Source organism: Papio anubis, chromosome 3 (assembly GCF_008728515.1).
Source record: "Papio anubis isolate 15944 chromosome 3, Panubis1.0, whole genome shotgun sequence".
NCBI classification, from domain to species: domain Eukaryota; kingdom Metazoa; phylum Chordata; class Mammalia; order Primates; family Cercopithecidae; genus Papio; species Papio anubis.
In genome coordinates this window covers 145739493-145754734 of record NC_044978.1, presented here as the reverse complement: position 1 = coordinate 145754734, position 15242 = coordinate 145739493, and the positions used below count along the sequence as shown (strand labels likewise).

The 15242-nt window shown below is 39.0% G+C and overlaps 1 protein-coding gene across 1 annotated transcript in view; it reads left to right on the top strand.

Annotated features, from left to right (window-relative positions):
- The window catches only part of NSUN7 (NOP2/Sun RNA methyltransferase family member 7), a 52375-nt gene that overhangs the window by 10256 nt on the left and 26877 nt on the right, over positions 1 to 15242 (top strand). The window contains exons 5-7 of the mRNA XM_021938398.2: positions 8392 to 8544; positions 8894 to 9077; positions 10174 to 10384. Of these exons, the coding sequence (XP_021794090.2) occupies positions 8392 to 8544; positions 8894 to 9077; positions 10174 to 10384 (548 nt within the window). The remainder of the gene's footprint in view (positions 1 to 8391; positions 8545 to 8893; positions 9078 to 10173; positions 10385 to 15242) is intronic.

Sequence of the window (15242 nt, the reverse complement as noted above, 5' to 3'; positions counted from 1 at the left end):
ATTACATACAGCATAATGTGTAGAGAAGAGTTAAATTTTATAGAGAAAAATATAATAATTCATAAATTTCTTGAATTCCTTTACAGTCTTGAACAGGTTAAGTATTTTGTTTAAAATGAATTTGTTTTTCAAAGCTTGAATTACAAGATCCAGTGTGTAAGCATGTGAGAAATCATTAAAAATTCCCAATAATTTTTAGCACATAAATTCAACTGTATTTGAAACAGCTACTAATTGCTTAGTTCACTTTATTTATAGCTTTGTAAAAAAAAAAAGAAAACCTCTAACATGAGTCAAATGAGAAAATTCCAACAGTAGACAAGAATCAACTATTTTTCCAAAGTAAAGAAAAAAAATTCTACTTAAGAACAAACTAACATCTTAAATTTGTTTTCTTCTTATCCTAAATATCAGCAGAAGTCTACCATGAGAATAAGAAGTTTCTACCTCAAAGCGTAGATGGGATAATGAATTCAATTAATGCATGAAAATGCTTAGTTAGAACCAGACATAAAGTAAATTGGTCAGTAAATGTTAAGTGTTACTGTTTGCTATGGTTTGAATGTGTCCCCCAGAATTCATGTATTGGAAACTTAATCCTCAGTATGACAATGTTGGGAGTTGGGGCCTAATGAGAAGTGTTTAGGTCATGAAGGTTTCAGCCTCATGAATAGATTAATGCTATTATCAAAAGGGCTTGTGAGGTGAGCTTGCTCTCTTGTGCTTTTGCCCTTCTGTGTTCTACCATTTGATGATGCAGCAAGAAGACCCTCACCAAATGCCAGCACCTTGATTTTGGACTTCTCAGCCTCCAGAACTATGAGAAAATAAACTTCTGTTCTTTATAAATTAGCTGGTCTCAGGTATTTTGTTATAGCAGTGCAAAATGAACTAAGACACTGTTGATTACAGCTTTTAGTACTATGTTGTTGAACTTTAATAGAAAGTACAATATAGCAACAACAACAATCTTGTAAGAAGATTTTGGCTTAGTGAATAATCTGATTGTCACTGTCAACAATTGTCAGTATGTCTGATTTTACAGGAAATTTAAGCAGTTTTATTTAAATTATTGAAGGCTGAGACCAGAAGACTCAGGTAATAGAGTAATGATAAGAATAGCTTACATTTATTGAGCACTTAATATGTATCAGGCACTGTTCTCAGAAGCTCTTTACGTAACAACTTTATGCACTGGTTACTGTTACCAACCTGTAATTTTACACATGGGAAAAATGAGGAACAGACAAGTTAAAGCAGGGGTCCCCAACCCCAGGGCTGCAGACCAGTACCTGTGTGTGGCCTGTTAGGAACTGGGCAGCACAGCACGAGGTGAGTGGCAGGTGAATGAGCATGACCACCTGAGCTCTACCTTCTGTCAGATTAGCAGCAGCATTAGATTCTCATAGGAGTGTGAACCTGATTGTGAACTGCACAGGGATCTAGGTTGCATGCTCCATATGAGAATCTAAGGATTCATCTAATTAGATGATCCTTATGAGATCATCTAATGCTTGATGATCTGAGGTGGAACAGTTTCATCCTGAAACCATTCCCTCCACCTTCCCCCAGTTCATGGAAAAATTGTCTTCCACAAAACTGTTCCCTGGTACCAAAAAGGTTCAAGACTGCTGAGTTAAAGGGGCTGTTTAATGCCACAGAGCTGGAAAGGGGAGTAGCCAGAATTCACACTCAGGAGTGACTCCAGAGTCCAAACTTCAACCATTTATATGCTAACATTCCTTCCACTTAGCATAGTGAGGCTTGGCTGAGGTACTCTGGAAGTTTAGAACATAGTCATATCTCATGTCAGTGTCATAGCCATGAGAAATCACGGGATGGAGAAGAGCAAAAGCAATCAGATGTATGTACTCTCTGTGTTAAATAAGTAAGGATCTTGTGCCTGTTTACTTTGGGTTTGGGGGAAACCGCCTTATTGGTAGTACCAGTATTGGGCAGCCCGACTCCCAGGATGGGCATTCAGAGGAAACTTGGTGCAGCAATATGCTATGGGACAGGCTCTGAGTTTCGGTTTCCCTGTGCTTCTCCTAGTTTCTGTTTGACATAGTCAGGATTTAGGGGACTTTCATGTCTGAACTTAGTCTCAGAGGGACAGATGAGAGCTGGGGTTATGCTGAATCAACCAAGAAACTCACAGGGCTCTAACCAAGTAAGAAAGATTACACTGGTTTCATCAGAAGTAGACTTTAGCTGAGGATGCTGGCAAGGAAAGTAGGAGTAGGACAAGCAAAGGACCTGGTTTAAGAGGTCAGAGGAACCAGAAGATATTAATGTCTAAGGATTTCTGATTCTCCAGATCTTCCCCATTCCTATAATTCACATCATGCTACCACCTGCCTTAACACATATTCTGGTTACATTGTTGTCAGTGCAATTGTTTTTTCCCATACCCAAACCAATAGAATTTTATGCATTGCAAATCTTATTGCTAGGAATTAATTTAGGAATCTTTTTCCTAATCAGTCATATTGTACTCAATTCACGTTATACTCAATTCATAATATACTGTAGGAGAAATGCCTATGTTTAGTGATTGAATTGTGGAGAAGAATAGTAGCACATTTCTGAGAAAATACATGTACAAAGATGCCGTAGTATTTTACTCAAGAGTCTTCTTAGCTTTCAAGTAATTGAAGCCATCTTCAGTTAGCTTGAGCAAAAATGGAAAATACAGATGCTGGGATATCTCATACAACTCAAGGACTCAGGAAAAGAATGAAATCAGGAACTGGAAAGATGTTAGGACTTTAATTTGCTTTATCTCTTTATCTTTTTATCTCTGCTTCTCTTGTAGTATCTGCTTCATTTTTTCCCCCTGCACATCTGCCTACTGGGCTTTTCTAGTAGGGCATGGAAAAGGCCCTATTGTTGTACCCCAGTACCCAAGCTTATGTTACAGTTGTACACTAGTTTCTTCGCTTAGACTAACTTATTATCTTACCTCCCATTTCTAAATTCCTGTGAGAGGAAATTCAATTGCCTCAGTGCAGGTCAGGTACGGTCTCTCCCGGGCCAATTCCCTGTAGCCAATGAAGTGGTATTCTAAACCACAGAAAGACAGCTGGAAGCCGACTCTATCCATCTTCTAGGGCTTGAGACTGTAGTTCCCAGGGAAGTTCAGTCACTGCAAGCTCAAAGTATACCTTAGTATATATCTACTTAGAGGATAAAGACTAATTCTTTTTTTTTTTTTTTGAGATAGAGTCTTGCTCTGTTGCCCAGGCTGGAGTGCAATGGCGCAATCTCATCTCACTGCAACCTCCACTTCCCGGGCTCAAGCAATTCTCCTGCCTCAGCCTCCTGAGTAGCTGGGATTACAGGCACACGCCATCATGCCTGTGTTTTTGTAGAGACGGGGTTTCAGTATGTTGGCCAGGCTGGTCTGGAACTCCTGACCCCAGGTGATTCTCCCGCCTCGGCCTCCCAAAGTGCTGGGATTACAAGTGTGAACCGCCATGCCTGGCCCGATAAAACTAACTCTAAGAGGTTCTAGAAGAAGAAGTAATTAGCAAGAAGCTAAATGAGAATGATTTCCTCCTTGTATAAGTGATTTGACCTTTGTTGTTGTTCCTCCTGGGAATCCTTTTGTTTTTTCACTCTTACACCTCTATGCACCAACATGTATCTTTTTCTTCACTTATTCATGGGTTTAGACATGTAATCCAAGATGATACCTATTATCATTTTTTTTTTTTACATATGAAAGATCTTTAAGAATCCATTCTTTGTATAATATGCAACTGTCCTTTTAATACTGTGTGACTAGGTTAAAAAAAGAGAGCCACAACCCCTTGTTTCTCACTCCCCATGCCTTTCCACCAGTCCAGTAATCTATTTCTGTTAAATTATTTGCTGAACTGTTGTGAAGCAGCAATTGGAAAATAAGCAGTGAAAAACCAGAGAAAGGAGGGGAAAGACTTAGTTCTCCTTCCAAACCACCCCAAAACCATTTATCCTGATGTCTTCCACTTCACAGCTAAGGCATCACCATCTACCTAGATACCATCCTTGATTCTTCTTTCCTCCCTTCCCCTGCACTCAATCTGTATCTAATATGTCAAGTCCTGTAACTCCAATTCAAAAGCATACACTGAGCCTGTGCACTTCTTTCCATTTCCACTACTACCATCCAAACCTATGCCACCATAATCTATCACTTGGACTACCATGATAGCTTCCTTAGACACATTTCCCTGGCCTATAACTCTCACTTTCCTGCAATCAGTTCCACGTGGCAGGTAGAGTGGTATTTTCAAAATGTAATTGTGTAGTCATGATAGAATATCTTGGATCAGACTTCCCCTTCTACTGTAAACAACTAGAAAACTGGCCAAAATATATTATAGGACGTAAAGGTTTTGGACATTAGACAAGCAGCCGCACAGAAACTTGATCCCTGAAAGAACAAAACAGATGAGGTGAGCCCTAGAATAGTCCTGGCTTTATGCCTGGAAAAATTCTCAAACTGCAATGTAGGAAGTAGAAAATAGCAGTCTTGCTGAGTTAAGAAACCAGAGACCAGTTTTAGAAAATTGAAGTGATTGTTTTTTCTTCTTTATTGTATTAAGTGGCCAGGTGATTTACATTGACTGGTTTATGAATGTTAAACCAGCCATGCATTTTTGGGATAAGGCACATTTGCTCAGATATGTTCTTTTTGTTGTCTTCTCCAGTTTCTCTCATTGCCCATAATGCTCCAGAATTTCTAATTGCCAAAATGCCCTTTAAATACTTGTTCATGGGTTTTATCTCTCACATTCTCTCTACTCCTTCTTCAGAAACTCTTTACCTGTTTCACTTACCTAGTAAAGAGTCTGAAGCAGATGTCTGATTTTATATTTTTCTGGGAAATTCAAGCAGTTCGTTGAAGATTATCTTTTGGCATTAAGAAAATACAATCAAGGTCAGGCGTGGTGGCTCATACCTGTAATCCCAGCACTTTGGGAGGCTGATGTGGGCGGATCATGAGGTCAAGAGATAGAGACCATCCTGGCCAACATAGTGAAACCCTGTCTCTACTAAAAATACAAAAATTAGCCAGGCGTGGTGGCGTGTGCCTGTAGTCCCAGCTACTCAGGAGGCTGAGGCAGGAGAATCGCTTGAACCCTGGAGGCGGAGGTTGCAGTAAGCCAAGATCGTACCACTGCACTCCAGCCTGGTGACAGAGCAAGACTCCATCTCAAAAAAATAAAAAATAATAAACTGAGGAAAAATGGCATATTAGTTAAGATTATTTTTTGCAACTGACAGATTCTGCAAAAGAGGGACTTTAAGATAATTTTTGGAATGATTGAACATGAGGTTGCAGGAAGGGCGGTGATGTAGCTATGCTTCTACTAACTAGAGCCTGTGACTCCAAATTCATCAGGACTGTAGTCTCTGCTGCTCTGTGCCTGCATTCTCTAATCATTCTATATTTCCAGGATAAGAAGCTTGGCTGCCAACAACTCCCTAACACGGAAGTTACATCGTATAGTACCAAACACTGGAAAAACTGGCTTGACTCTCTCTTCCTACATCCAAAAAATCTCTCTGTCTTTCTCTCTCTTCTCTCTCATGCACGCCAGTTGGACTTGAACTCTGCAATCAAATTACTTGAATTCAGATAATTGAGAGAGAGAGAATATGGAAGAGAGAGAAAGAGGAGATGTGACATGGCGTACCATAGGAGTGGCAAATATTTCAGCACGTGACTGAAGATAGATTTATGGATGGGAGTGATGGGAACTGAGGCAGGAAGAGTTGGTTCAGGTTAAACTTTTAAGATCCTAGAATATCCTCATAAGCAGTTTAGATTCTGTCCTGTGGCTGATGGATTTCATCTAAAATTTAAGCTTAGGAATCGCATAATTATAATTTAATATTATAAAGGAAGCTCTGACTGTGTGTGTAACTGGGATGATGGTAAAAAAGATAATCAGGCAGCTCTCTGTGATAACATACAAATTGTAGTAGAAAAAGGACTTCTGGATCAGGAATATTGGGGAAGGCTACTTTGCTACCATTTTCATCATTGCAGTCCTCCTTATTTAAAGCTATGGAAGAAGCTTTTTTTAGTAACCACAAGATAGGGTACTTCATCTACAGAAGTATAGGTCTGGTTATTTTAAGAACATATGGATTTGATATTTGCCCTAAGTCTAATATAGTATATTTATATAAAAATCTGTATAACTGCATGTATGCTTTAATTTTTGTGGGATTAAATTTTGTTTAAAATCATGGTCCAAAATGTTTACTATCTGGAAAATTTATTTGGAGATTTATTTCTCCTTACACTCCTCCCATATACACAGCAAATATATATTTTTGGCTTCATATTTTTAGTCTTTAATGATTGAATAATTCAATAAATAGCATTTATTATGATAAATTTGAACTAAGTACGTATTTGCAAGTACTGTTAATAAAAAATAGTCTGTACTCAGAGTATCTCACAATGTATAATATAGAACAGTAACTCACCCCTTTTACATTAATTTTTTTTAGGTGTATTAATGTACTATGTCATTTTTTTCGTATCCACTGCCGTAGTTCTGTGACATTTGGACACAGAACTAGACAAATCTAATTTTATTGTAGTCCTAAAAAGCTTAATGTTTGACCACCCTTCCCTTTCCTTCCCAAGTACCCTTATTTTCTCTCTCTCATATACATACACATAATATTCCCACATAAACAATTTTTTTGGGTGAGATGTTCTCATTCTATTGAGTAGATAAGACATGTAGAATAAGGACATTGCAGGCATAAAGAAAAGACTTAGTGATTTCACAGTTGGTGCTAAAAAAATAACAGAGATGCTCATTTACTACCCGCTCTTGTCCTGGCTCCCAGCAGGACAATGGTTTCTTTGAAACAATTTAGGTGGCTCTGACAGTAATTCCCTGAAAGTGTCCTCCCTTTCTCTGCCACCCACCAACCACAACTCAGATCATATTTGACTCTTTTGTGACATCTCTTCTTATTTCTCACTCAAGGTTATAATTGAGGTTGATTTCAGTTAGATTCCTACTGTGTAAATGCTATGAATATGGGTCAGGAATAAGTCCTGTGTTCTCATTCATTAAAGTTTTGGGCTATGAGATCAAGAAAAATCACTGAGCCATCATGGTGATGCTAACCAGTTCTTGTTTTTCTTTTGTGATTTGGAACTTTGAAGCATGGGACATTCAGAACTGGGAAGGACTTAATACAGACTCATGAAAGTTCTTTAATCTTATCAAGACTATACTGTTGCCATCTGTGATACTAATAACTAGCCTATAATGAGTGCCTTCCATACACCAGGCACTGCGCTAAGAATTTTGCACACATGATTGATAATCACTACATTAATAACAAGGTAAGTTGACCACCTTTAACAGATGAGAAAACTAGGCTGAAAAAGGAGATTAAGTAACATTCCTGAGGTTACACAGCTAGTAAGTGATAAAACCTGGATTTAACTTCAAGTTTATCTGACTCTAAATCCTAGACCCTTCTCAGTAAATAAAGTTTGTCTTTTGGCTGGGCTCAGTGGCTCATGCCTGTAATCCCAGCACTTCGGGAGGCTGAGGCGGGCAGATCACTTGAGGTCAAGAGTTTGAGAACAGCTTGGCCAACATGACGAAACCCCACCTGTACTAAAAATACAAAAATTAGCTTGGTGTGGTAGTGTACACCTGTAGTCCCAGCTACTTGGGAGGCTGATGTAGGAGAATTGCTTGAACCCATGGGACGGAGGTTGCAGTAAGCCAAGATCATGCCACTGCACTCCATCCTGGGCGACAGACGGAGACTCTATCTCAAAAAAAAAACAAGTTTGTTTTTCAACCAGCAATTAATATAATGATTAAGAAGTTGCTATACAACTATACAGGGGGAGCAAAAACAGAAAGAAATAAATCAGGATTATTGGATTTCTTTTTTTTTTTTTTTTGAGACAGAGTTTCGCTCTTGTTGCCCAGGCTGGAGTGGAATGGCACAATCTCGGCTCACTGCAACCTCCGCCTCCTGGGTTCAAGTGATTCTCCTGCCTCAGCCTCCTGAGTAGCTGGGATTGCGGGCGCCCGCCACCACGCCCAGCTAATTTGGTATTTTTAGTAGAGATGGGGTTTCCCCATGTTGGTCAGGCTGGTCTCAAACTCCTGACCTCTGGTGATCCACCTGCCTCGACCTCCCAAAGTGCTGGGATTAGAGGCATGAGCCACCGTGCCCAGCCTTGGATTTCTATTTACAAATATGACACATTTTTATTTTAGACTTCAAAAATTTGAAATGGAATCATTATTTGTTAAAATTCTAAATGTAATTTTTTAGAGTTTCCAGTGGAAAATCGATAGTCTTGTCTCAAATGCAATAGATTAAGGATGGATTTTCTGTCTCTAGTTTTAAGATAAAATTGGCTGCGGCATTGGCAAGATGTCGAATCAAGCATGATGCCCTTTCAATTTACCACATCCTTCCAGAAACAGTTAGGAAACAGGAACTAAGGGCCTCCACTTTACCACTTTATGCTTGGATAAATACTTGTAAAATCAGGTAAGTGTTTAAATCAAATTCTTTATATTTCAAGTCTCCATCCTTTTAAAATAATGTGATGAGAAGCATTACCTTTTTAAGAGGTGGGGGTGGCACATCAAGGGGAGCGATTAGGCAATCAGAGTTAAGTTCCAGAGCTTATGACCAAATTACCAAAGGTTATTACATAAATATGTTAACTTCTCTGCCTATAATTATCTTTTAGTTTATTGTTAGTTAACATTGTTAGTTCCATTAGATGTAATGTATTAAGTGATATTTTTCTTTGTTACAGGAAAAAGGTGTTAGTGTTAAGTGCATTTTTAATGTATTATATTTGTAATTACAAGCTACTGTTGTATATTTACAGCCCTGAAGAAGTTTATAATAATTTGAAGAGAAGAGGCTATAATAAAGTCAAGTCTGTATTGCATGTTGATGATAAAGTCTTTGCTGTGGATCAGCATTGCTATGATGTCTTAATTTTTCCATCTCATCTTAAAAATGATCTTATAAATATAGATCTTTTCAAAGATTACAAACTTATTTTTCAGGTAAACTAATATTTACTTTCATTGTGATTCTCAACAATCCAACCTAGCCAAAGAACTTCTCCACTTAAAAAGAAAACCTAATACTGTTTATATTTTTGTAGATTATCAGGGAGGTTTATAAGGCCTAATTGTCACCTTGAATAAAATTAATACCTCTACAATCAGTGCATCTGATTGGCATCTTTGTCTCATGTGAATTTACAAAGAACATATCCTTCTCCCAGATTCCATAAATGGGAAGATTTGCATTGCTGGCAGCTGTAAGGTTCTACTTTTCTCCCCTAAAGGAGAATTCAAGAGAGAGAACAATGAGACCTTTTCTTCCTTCTCTTTCTGGGGAAGATACTAGTGCCATCTTGCATATGAAAAAACAATTGTAATGGTTTTTCATAATTTCTTTAATATAGTCTTATAGCTTTGATTTGTAAGAGGTGTATAAAGCCTATCAGTCCAGGAAGAGAATGTGAGGTATAATGTGGTTTCAACAGAACGAAAATAAAAGGTATAAAAAAGTAGTTTAAATTCATTTTTACATCCTTAGATTCCAATTATTGCCTCAGATGTACCTTGATCTTCTAAGGTTTATCCTTTTTCCACATTCATATTCTTGGGCAGAATCTCTTACCATATCAAGCACTGAGATCAACTGCAGAAGCCCAGCCTGTCAAGCCCCCTTTGATAAGCTTCTCAAACATCTTAGTGTTATTCTGTGAGCTAGTGGCAATTTAGGTGACAAGGTAATGGGGAAGAGAAAATGGATGTAGTAGATAAGTGGGTTTTTGTGAAGGGGTAAGAATTGGAGCTAAGATAGGACATCATTAATATGTTGACCATATTTTAGAGATTCTGTCATTGCTTTATACAAAAATTAGATAATAACAGTCATAATTTAGGCCAAACAAAGTTAAGCTCTTTGTTTTAAACATCAGTTGTCTTTGCTAACTCTTTACTTAAACATATATTAAGATGTTAAAACTAAAATGGATTAGGTATCTAATATTACTATGAGGTACTTTCTTTTATGTAAAGCAAATAGAAGTCAGCTTATATTTCTAGTGATACCCTTTGAAATTCTAATCATACTATTATCTTATAGGACAAATCTCGAAGTCTTGCTGTCCATTCTGTAAAGGCTTTATTAAATATGGATGATGATATCTTAATGGTCAATACAGGTTCATGGTACACAGTTGCCCATATGTCAATTTTAACAAATAGTAATACCTCAAAAGTATTTGTGTGTGGAGTACAATCACAAGCTAAGGATCCTGACTTGAAGACCCTTTTCACAAAAATGGGATGTAAAAGTATGTAAAAATATTTCTTCATTTGGTGATTATTGTTCTACAAGATTTTAGAAATGTTAAAAAGTTTTAATTTATTAGTTTTTTGTAACGCAAAAGCTCTATATGTGAACTAATATCTTAAAATCCTAACTAATCTATATCTTATCAGATTGTCCTTGTTACTTAATTTGGTTAAACAACTGTAGGTTAAATTAATATCTTGGTACTTTGTAATAGTGTTTGACATTTAGCTCACATAATTTGAGGCTCAAACATTTAGTTAAAGTAGAAATTTTATCATTTAATAAATAAGAATGATTATCGTTTAATAAATACTTACATAAGCGCTTAAGTGACAAAGATAGTATCTAGGACTAGAAGCTAAGTCTTTTTTTTTTTTTTTGAGATAAAGTCTCACTTTGTTGCCCAGGCTGGAGTGCACTGGTATGATCACAGTTGACTGCAGCCTCTACCTTCTGGGCTCAAGAGATCCTCCCACCTCAGCATCTCAAGTAGCTGTGACTATAGGCTCATGCCACTATGCCTGGGTAATGTTTCTAATTTTTGTAGAGCCAAGGTTTTGCAATGTTGCTCAAGCTAGTCTCAAACTCCTGGGTTCAAGTGATTTGCTTGCCTGGGCCTCCCAAAGTCCTGGGATTACAGGCATGAGCCACCAGGCCTGGCCTAGGAGGTCTTTTAGGCTTCTTGTTTTTAAAAAATGTTTCCATTGGATCATGCTAACTAAAGACTACATTTTATTGTAGGTTCAGCGAGGCTGAAAAACTAAGCAAAACTTTTAACAGATTCACAGGCATAGGGAGACAAAAAGTGGAATTCAGGATTTGACCAGGAGAGGTAGCCTGGTAAACACTCAGGATTTCACTTGGAGCCCCAAAGTCCATCTTGGATAGTGATCAGTCCTCCAAAGAATTAGAACCCACATTCCAGTCATCTTAATTCCCAATTAGATTAAGGTGATCTGGGATTGCTAGTGCCCAGTCTTAGCTGCCTGCCAGAAGCAAAAGTAAATTCCCTCTGGAGGAAAACAACACTATCCGACGTTTCTAATTATCTTCTAATTTTTTTCATTTATTATTTTTTATTTTTTTATTTTTCTGAGACGGAGGCTCCCTCTTGTTGCCCAGGTGGGAGTGCAGTTGGCACCATCTTGGCTCGCTGCAACCTCTTACTCCCAGGTTCAAGCGATTCTCCTGCCTCAGCCTCCTGCGTAGCTGGGATTACAGGCACCTGCCAACATGCCTGGCTAATTTTTGTACTTTTAGTAGAGATGGCATTTCATCATGTTGGCCAGGCTGGTTTCGAACTCCTTACCTCAGGTGATCCACCCATCTTGGCCTCCCAAAGTGCTAGGATTACAGGCGTGAGCCACCGCACCCGGCCCGTATCTTCTGAATTTTTTCTGATGCAATATCTACCACTTAATTTTATAAAACACTGACAGAACAAGAAAAGATATGACTGAAAGAGAAAGCACTGCAGTAGAAGCAGACCCACAGCATATCTGGAGATACTGGATTTATCAGATGTGGACTTTAGTTTTTTTTTTTTTTTTTTGAGACAGGATCTTGTTATGTTGCCTAGGCTGATCTCATACTCCTGGGATCAAGCAATCCTCCTGCCTCAGCCTCTCAAGTAACTGAAATTACAGGCAGGTGCCACTGCGCCTGGCTCAAAATGTACACTTTAAAATAACTATGATTAATAAGCTGGAGGGACTAAATGTCAAGTTTTAGAATTTTAGCAAAGAACTGGAAACTATAATCAAAAAAGCTAAAAGAAAGTTCTAGAACTGAAAAATACAATGTGTGAAATTAAGAAATAAATGTGATATGGATTTAACAGTAAATTACACAGAACTGAAGATACAATAAGTGAACTGATAGGCCTGAAGAAAATATCCAGACTTAAGCATGGGGAGACAAAGGATATGAAAGAGGTCATAGGACACACATGAGACTCAGTGATTTAGTTATCTCATGTGTGTTTGATTGGAATTGCAGATGGAAAGGAGAAAAGGAATTGGAAAGAAACAATATTTGAATTTCAGGCTGAGAATTCTTGAAAATGGATGAAAGACATTAAGCCACAGATTCAAGAAGCCCTGTAAAAGTCTAATCAGAATACATGGAAAACATATCCTATGGCCTGACTATTTGTATCCCCCCAAAATTTGTATGTTAAAATCCTAACCCCCAAAGTGATGGTATCAGGAGGTGGGGCCTTTAGGAAGTTGTGAGGGCAGAGCCCTCATGAATGGGATTAGTGCCCTTATGAAGGGGACCCCAGGGAGCTAGGTAGCCCCCTTTCACCACCTGATGATACAGCAGGAAGGCACCATCTGTAAGAAAGCAGGCCCACACCAGACACTGAATCTGCTGGTGCCTTGATCTTCAACTTCCTAGTCTCCAGACTTGTGAGAAATAAAATTCTTTTGTTTGTAAGCTACTCATTCTATGGCATTTGTTGTAGCAGCCCAAACAGACTAAGGCAACATATTAGGCATACCATAGCATACCTGCTGAAAACCAAAGAGAAAGGCATTGGTGAGTAGCCAGGGAGAAAATACATATACCATCAATGGAATAGCAATAAAACTAAAAACTAACTTTTCAGTTGAAACAATTAAAACCAGAACCATTAAACAATGTCTTCATAATGCTGAAAGAAACTACCAAGCTAGATTTTTATATCCACCGAAAATACTCTTTGAAATAAAATAAAATAAAGATATTCTCAGACAAAATCCGAGAGTTTGTCACTAGTAGACACAGTAAAGGGAATACTAAAGATGCATTGTTTGGGTAGAAGAAATGTTACATAGGAAATTGGAGGCCGGGCACAGTGGCTCATGCTGGTAATCCCAGTGCTTTGGGAGGCCAAGCTAGGAGGCCAGGAGTTTGAGACCAGCCTGGGTAACAGTGAGACACTGTCTCTACTAAAAATATAAAAAAATAGCTGGATGTAGCTACTCAGGACCACTTGAGCTCAAGTTGTACTCCCACTTCATCCCAGGAGTTTGAGGTTACAGTAAGCTATGATTGTGCCACTGCATTCCAACCTGGGCAACAGAGCAAGACCCTGTCTCAGCTGGGCATGGTGGCTCACGCCTGTAATCCCAGGACTTTGGGAGGCCGAGGTGGGCAGATCATGAGGTCGGGAGATTGAGACCATCCTGGCTAACATGGAGAAACCCCCTCTCTACTAAAAAATACAAAAAATTAGCCGGGTGTGGTGGCGGGTGCCTGTAGTCCCAGCTACTTGGGATGCTGAGGCTAGAGAACGGCATGAACCCAGGAGACGGAACTTGGAGTGAGCCCAGATTGTGCCACTGCACTCCAGTCTGGGCGACAGAGCGAGACCATCTCAAAAAAAAAAAAGACCCTGTCTCTAAAAAAAGTGGAGATGCGGCCGGGCACGGTGGCTCACACCTGTAATCCCAGCACTTTGGGAGGCTGAGGCAGGTGGATCATGAGGTCAGGAGATCGAGACCATCCTGGCTAACACGGTGAAACCCCGTCTCTATTAAAAATACAAAAAATTAGCCGGGCGTGGTGGCGGGCACCTGTGGTCCCAGCTACTCAGGAGGCTGAGGCAGGAGAATGGCATGAACCCAGGAGGCGGAGCGTGCAGTGAGCCGGGATCGTGCCACTGTACTCCAGTCTGGGCGACAGAGCGAGACTCCGTCTCAAAAAAAAAAAAAGTTAAGTACTTAGGTAAATCTAAATGATTATAATCTAATGTCTAATGGGGTTGCAAATTAATGTCTGTGGGACTAAAGATATTTAATGTTAAATGCAACTAAAATAAATTACAACCATGGCATATAATTTTAGAGGAAAGAAAATAGAATTAATGTGTCCTATGGTTTTTGCTTTTCTAGGAAGTGGTAAAGTAGTATATTAAGTCAATGATGTGTGCTATAATTTCTGGGATAATAAGTAAACACATAATAAAATAATGTATAATGAATAGTTAAGGGGGAGAGGAATAGAATATAGAATTGGAATATGAGTCTAAAAAAAGATTAAAAAGGAGAGGCCGGGTGTGGTTGCTCACGCCTGTAATCCCAGCACTTCAGGAGGCAAGGCGGGAGGATCACCTGTGGCCAGGAGTTCAAGACCAGCCTGACCGGCATGGTGAAACCCTGTCTCTACTAAACATACGAAACTTAGCCGGATGCAGTGGTACAGGCTTGTAGTCCCAGCTGCTTGGTAGGCTGAAGCATGAGAATCACTTGAACCCCAGATGCAGAGGTTGCAGTGAGCTGAGATCATGCCACTGCACTCCAGCCTAGGCCACAGAGTGAGACTCTGTCTCATAAATAAATAAATAAATAAATAAATAAATAAATAAATAAAGGAGAGAAGACCAGGCACAATGGCTCATTCCTGTAGTTCCATTCCAGCACTTTGGGAGGCTGAGGTGTGTGGATTGCATGAGCCCAGGAGTTTGAGACCAGCCTGGGTAACATGGTGAAACCCTATTTCTATCAAAAATACAAAAAATTACCCGGGTGTGGTAGCATACACCTGTGGTCCCAGCTACTTGGGAGGCTGAGGTTAGAGGATTGCTTGAGCTCAGGAGATCAAGACTGCAGTGAGCCATGATTGTGCCACTGCACTCTAACCTGAGTGACAGAGCAAGCGCCCCTGTCTCAAAAAAAAAAAAAAAAAAAAAAAAGGAGAGAAAGGGGACATAAAAAAAGCAAGACGAATAGCAAATACGATGGTAGATTAAACCAAATAATATGTATTTAAGCTAACGTACATTATATGCATATGACATTAAAATATTATGTAAACATAGAAATACACACACACACACGTGGAGTGCAGTGGGGCAATCTCAGCTCAATATA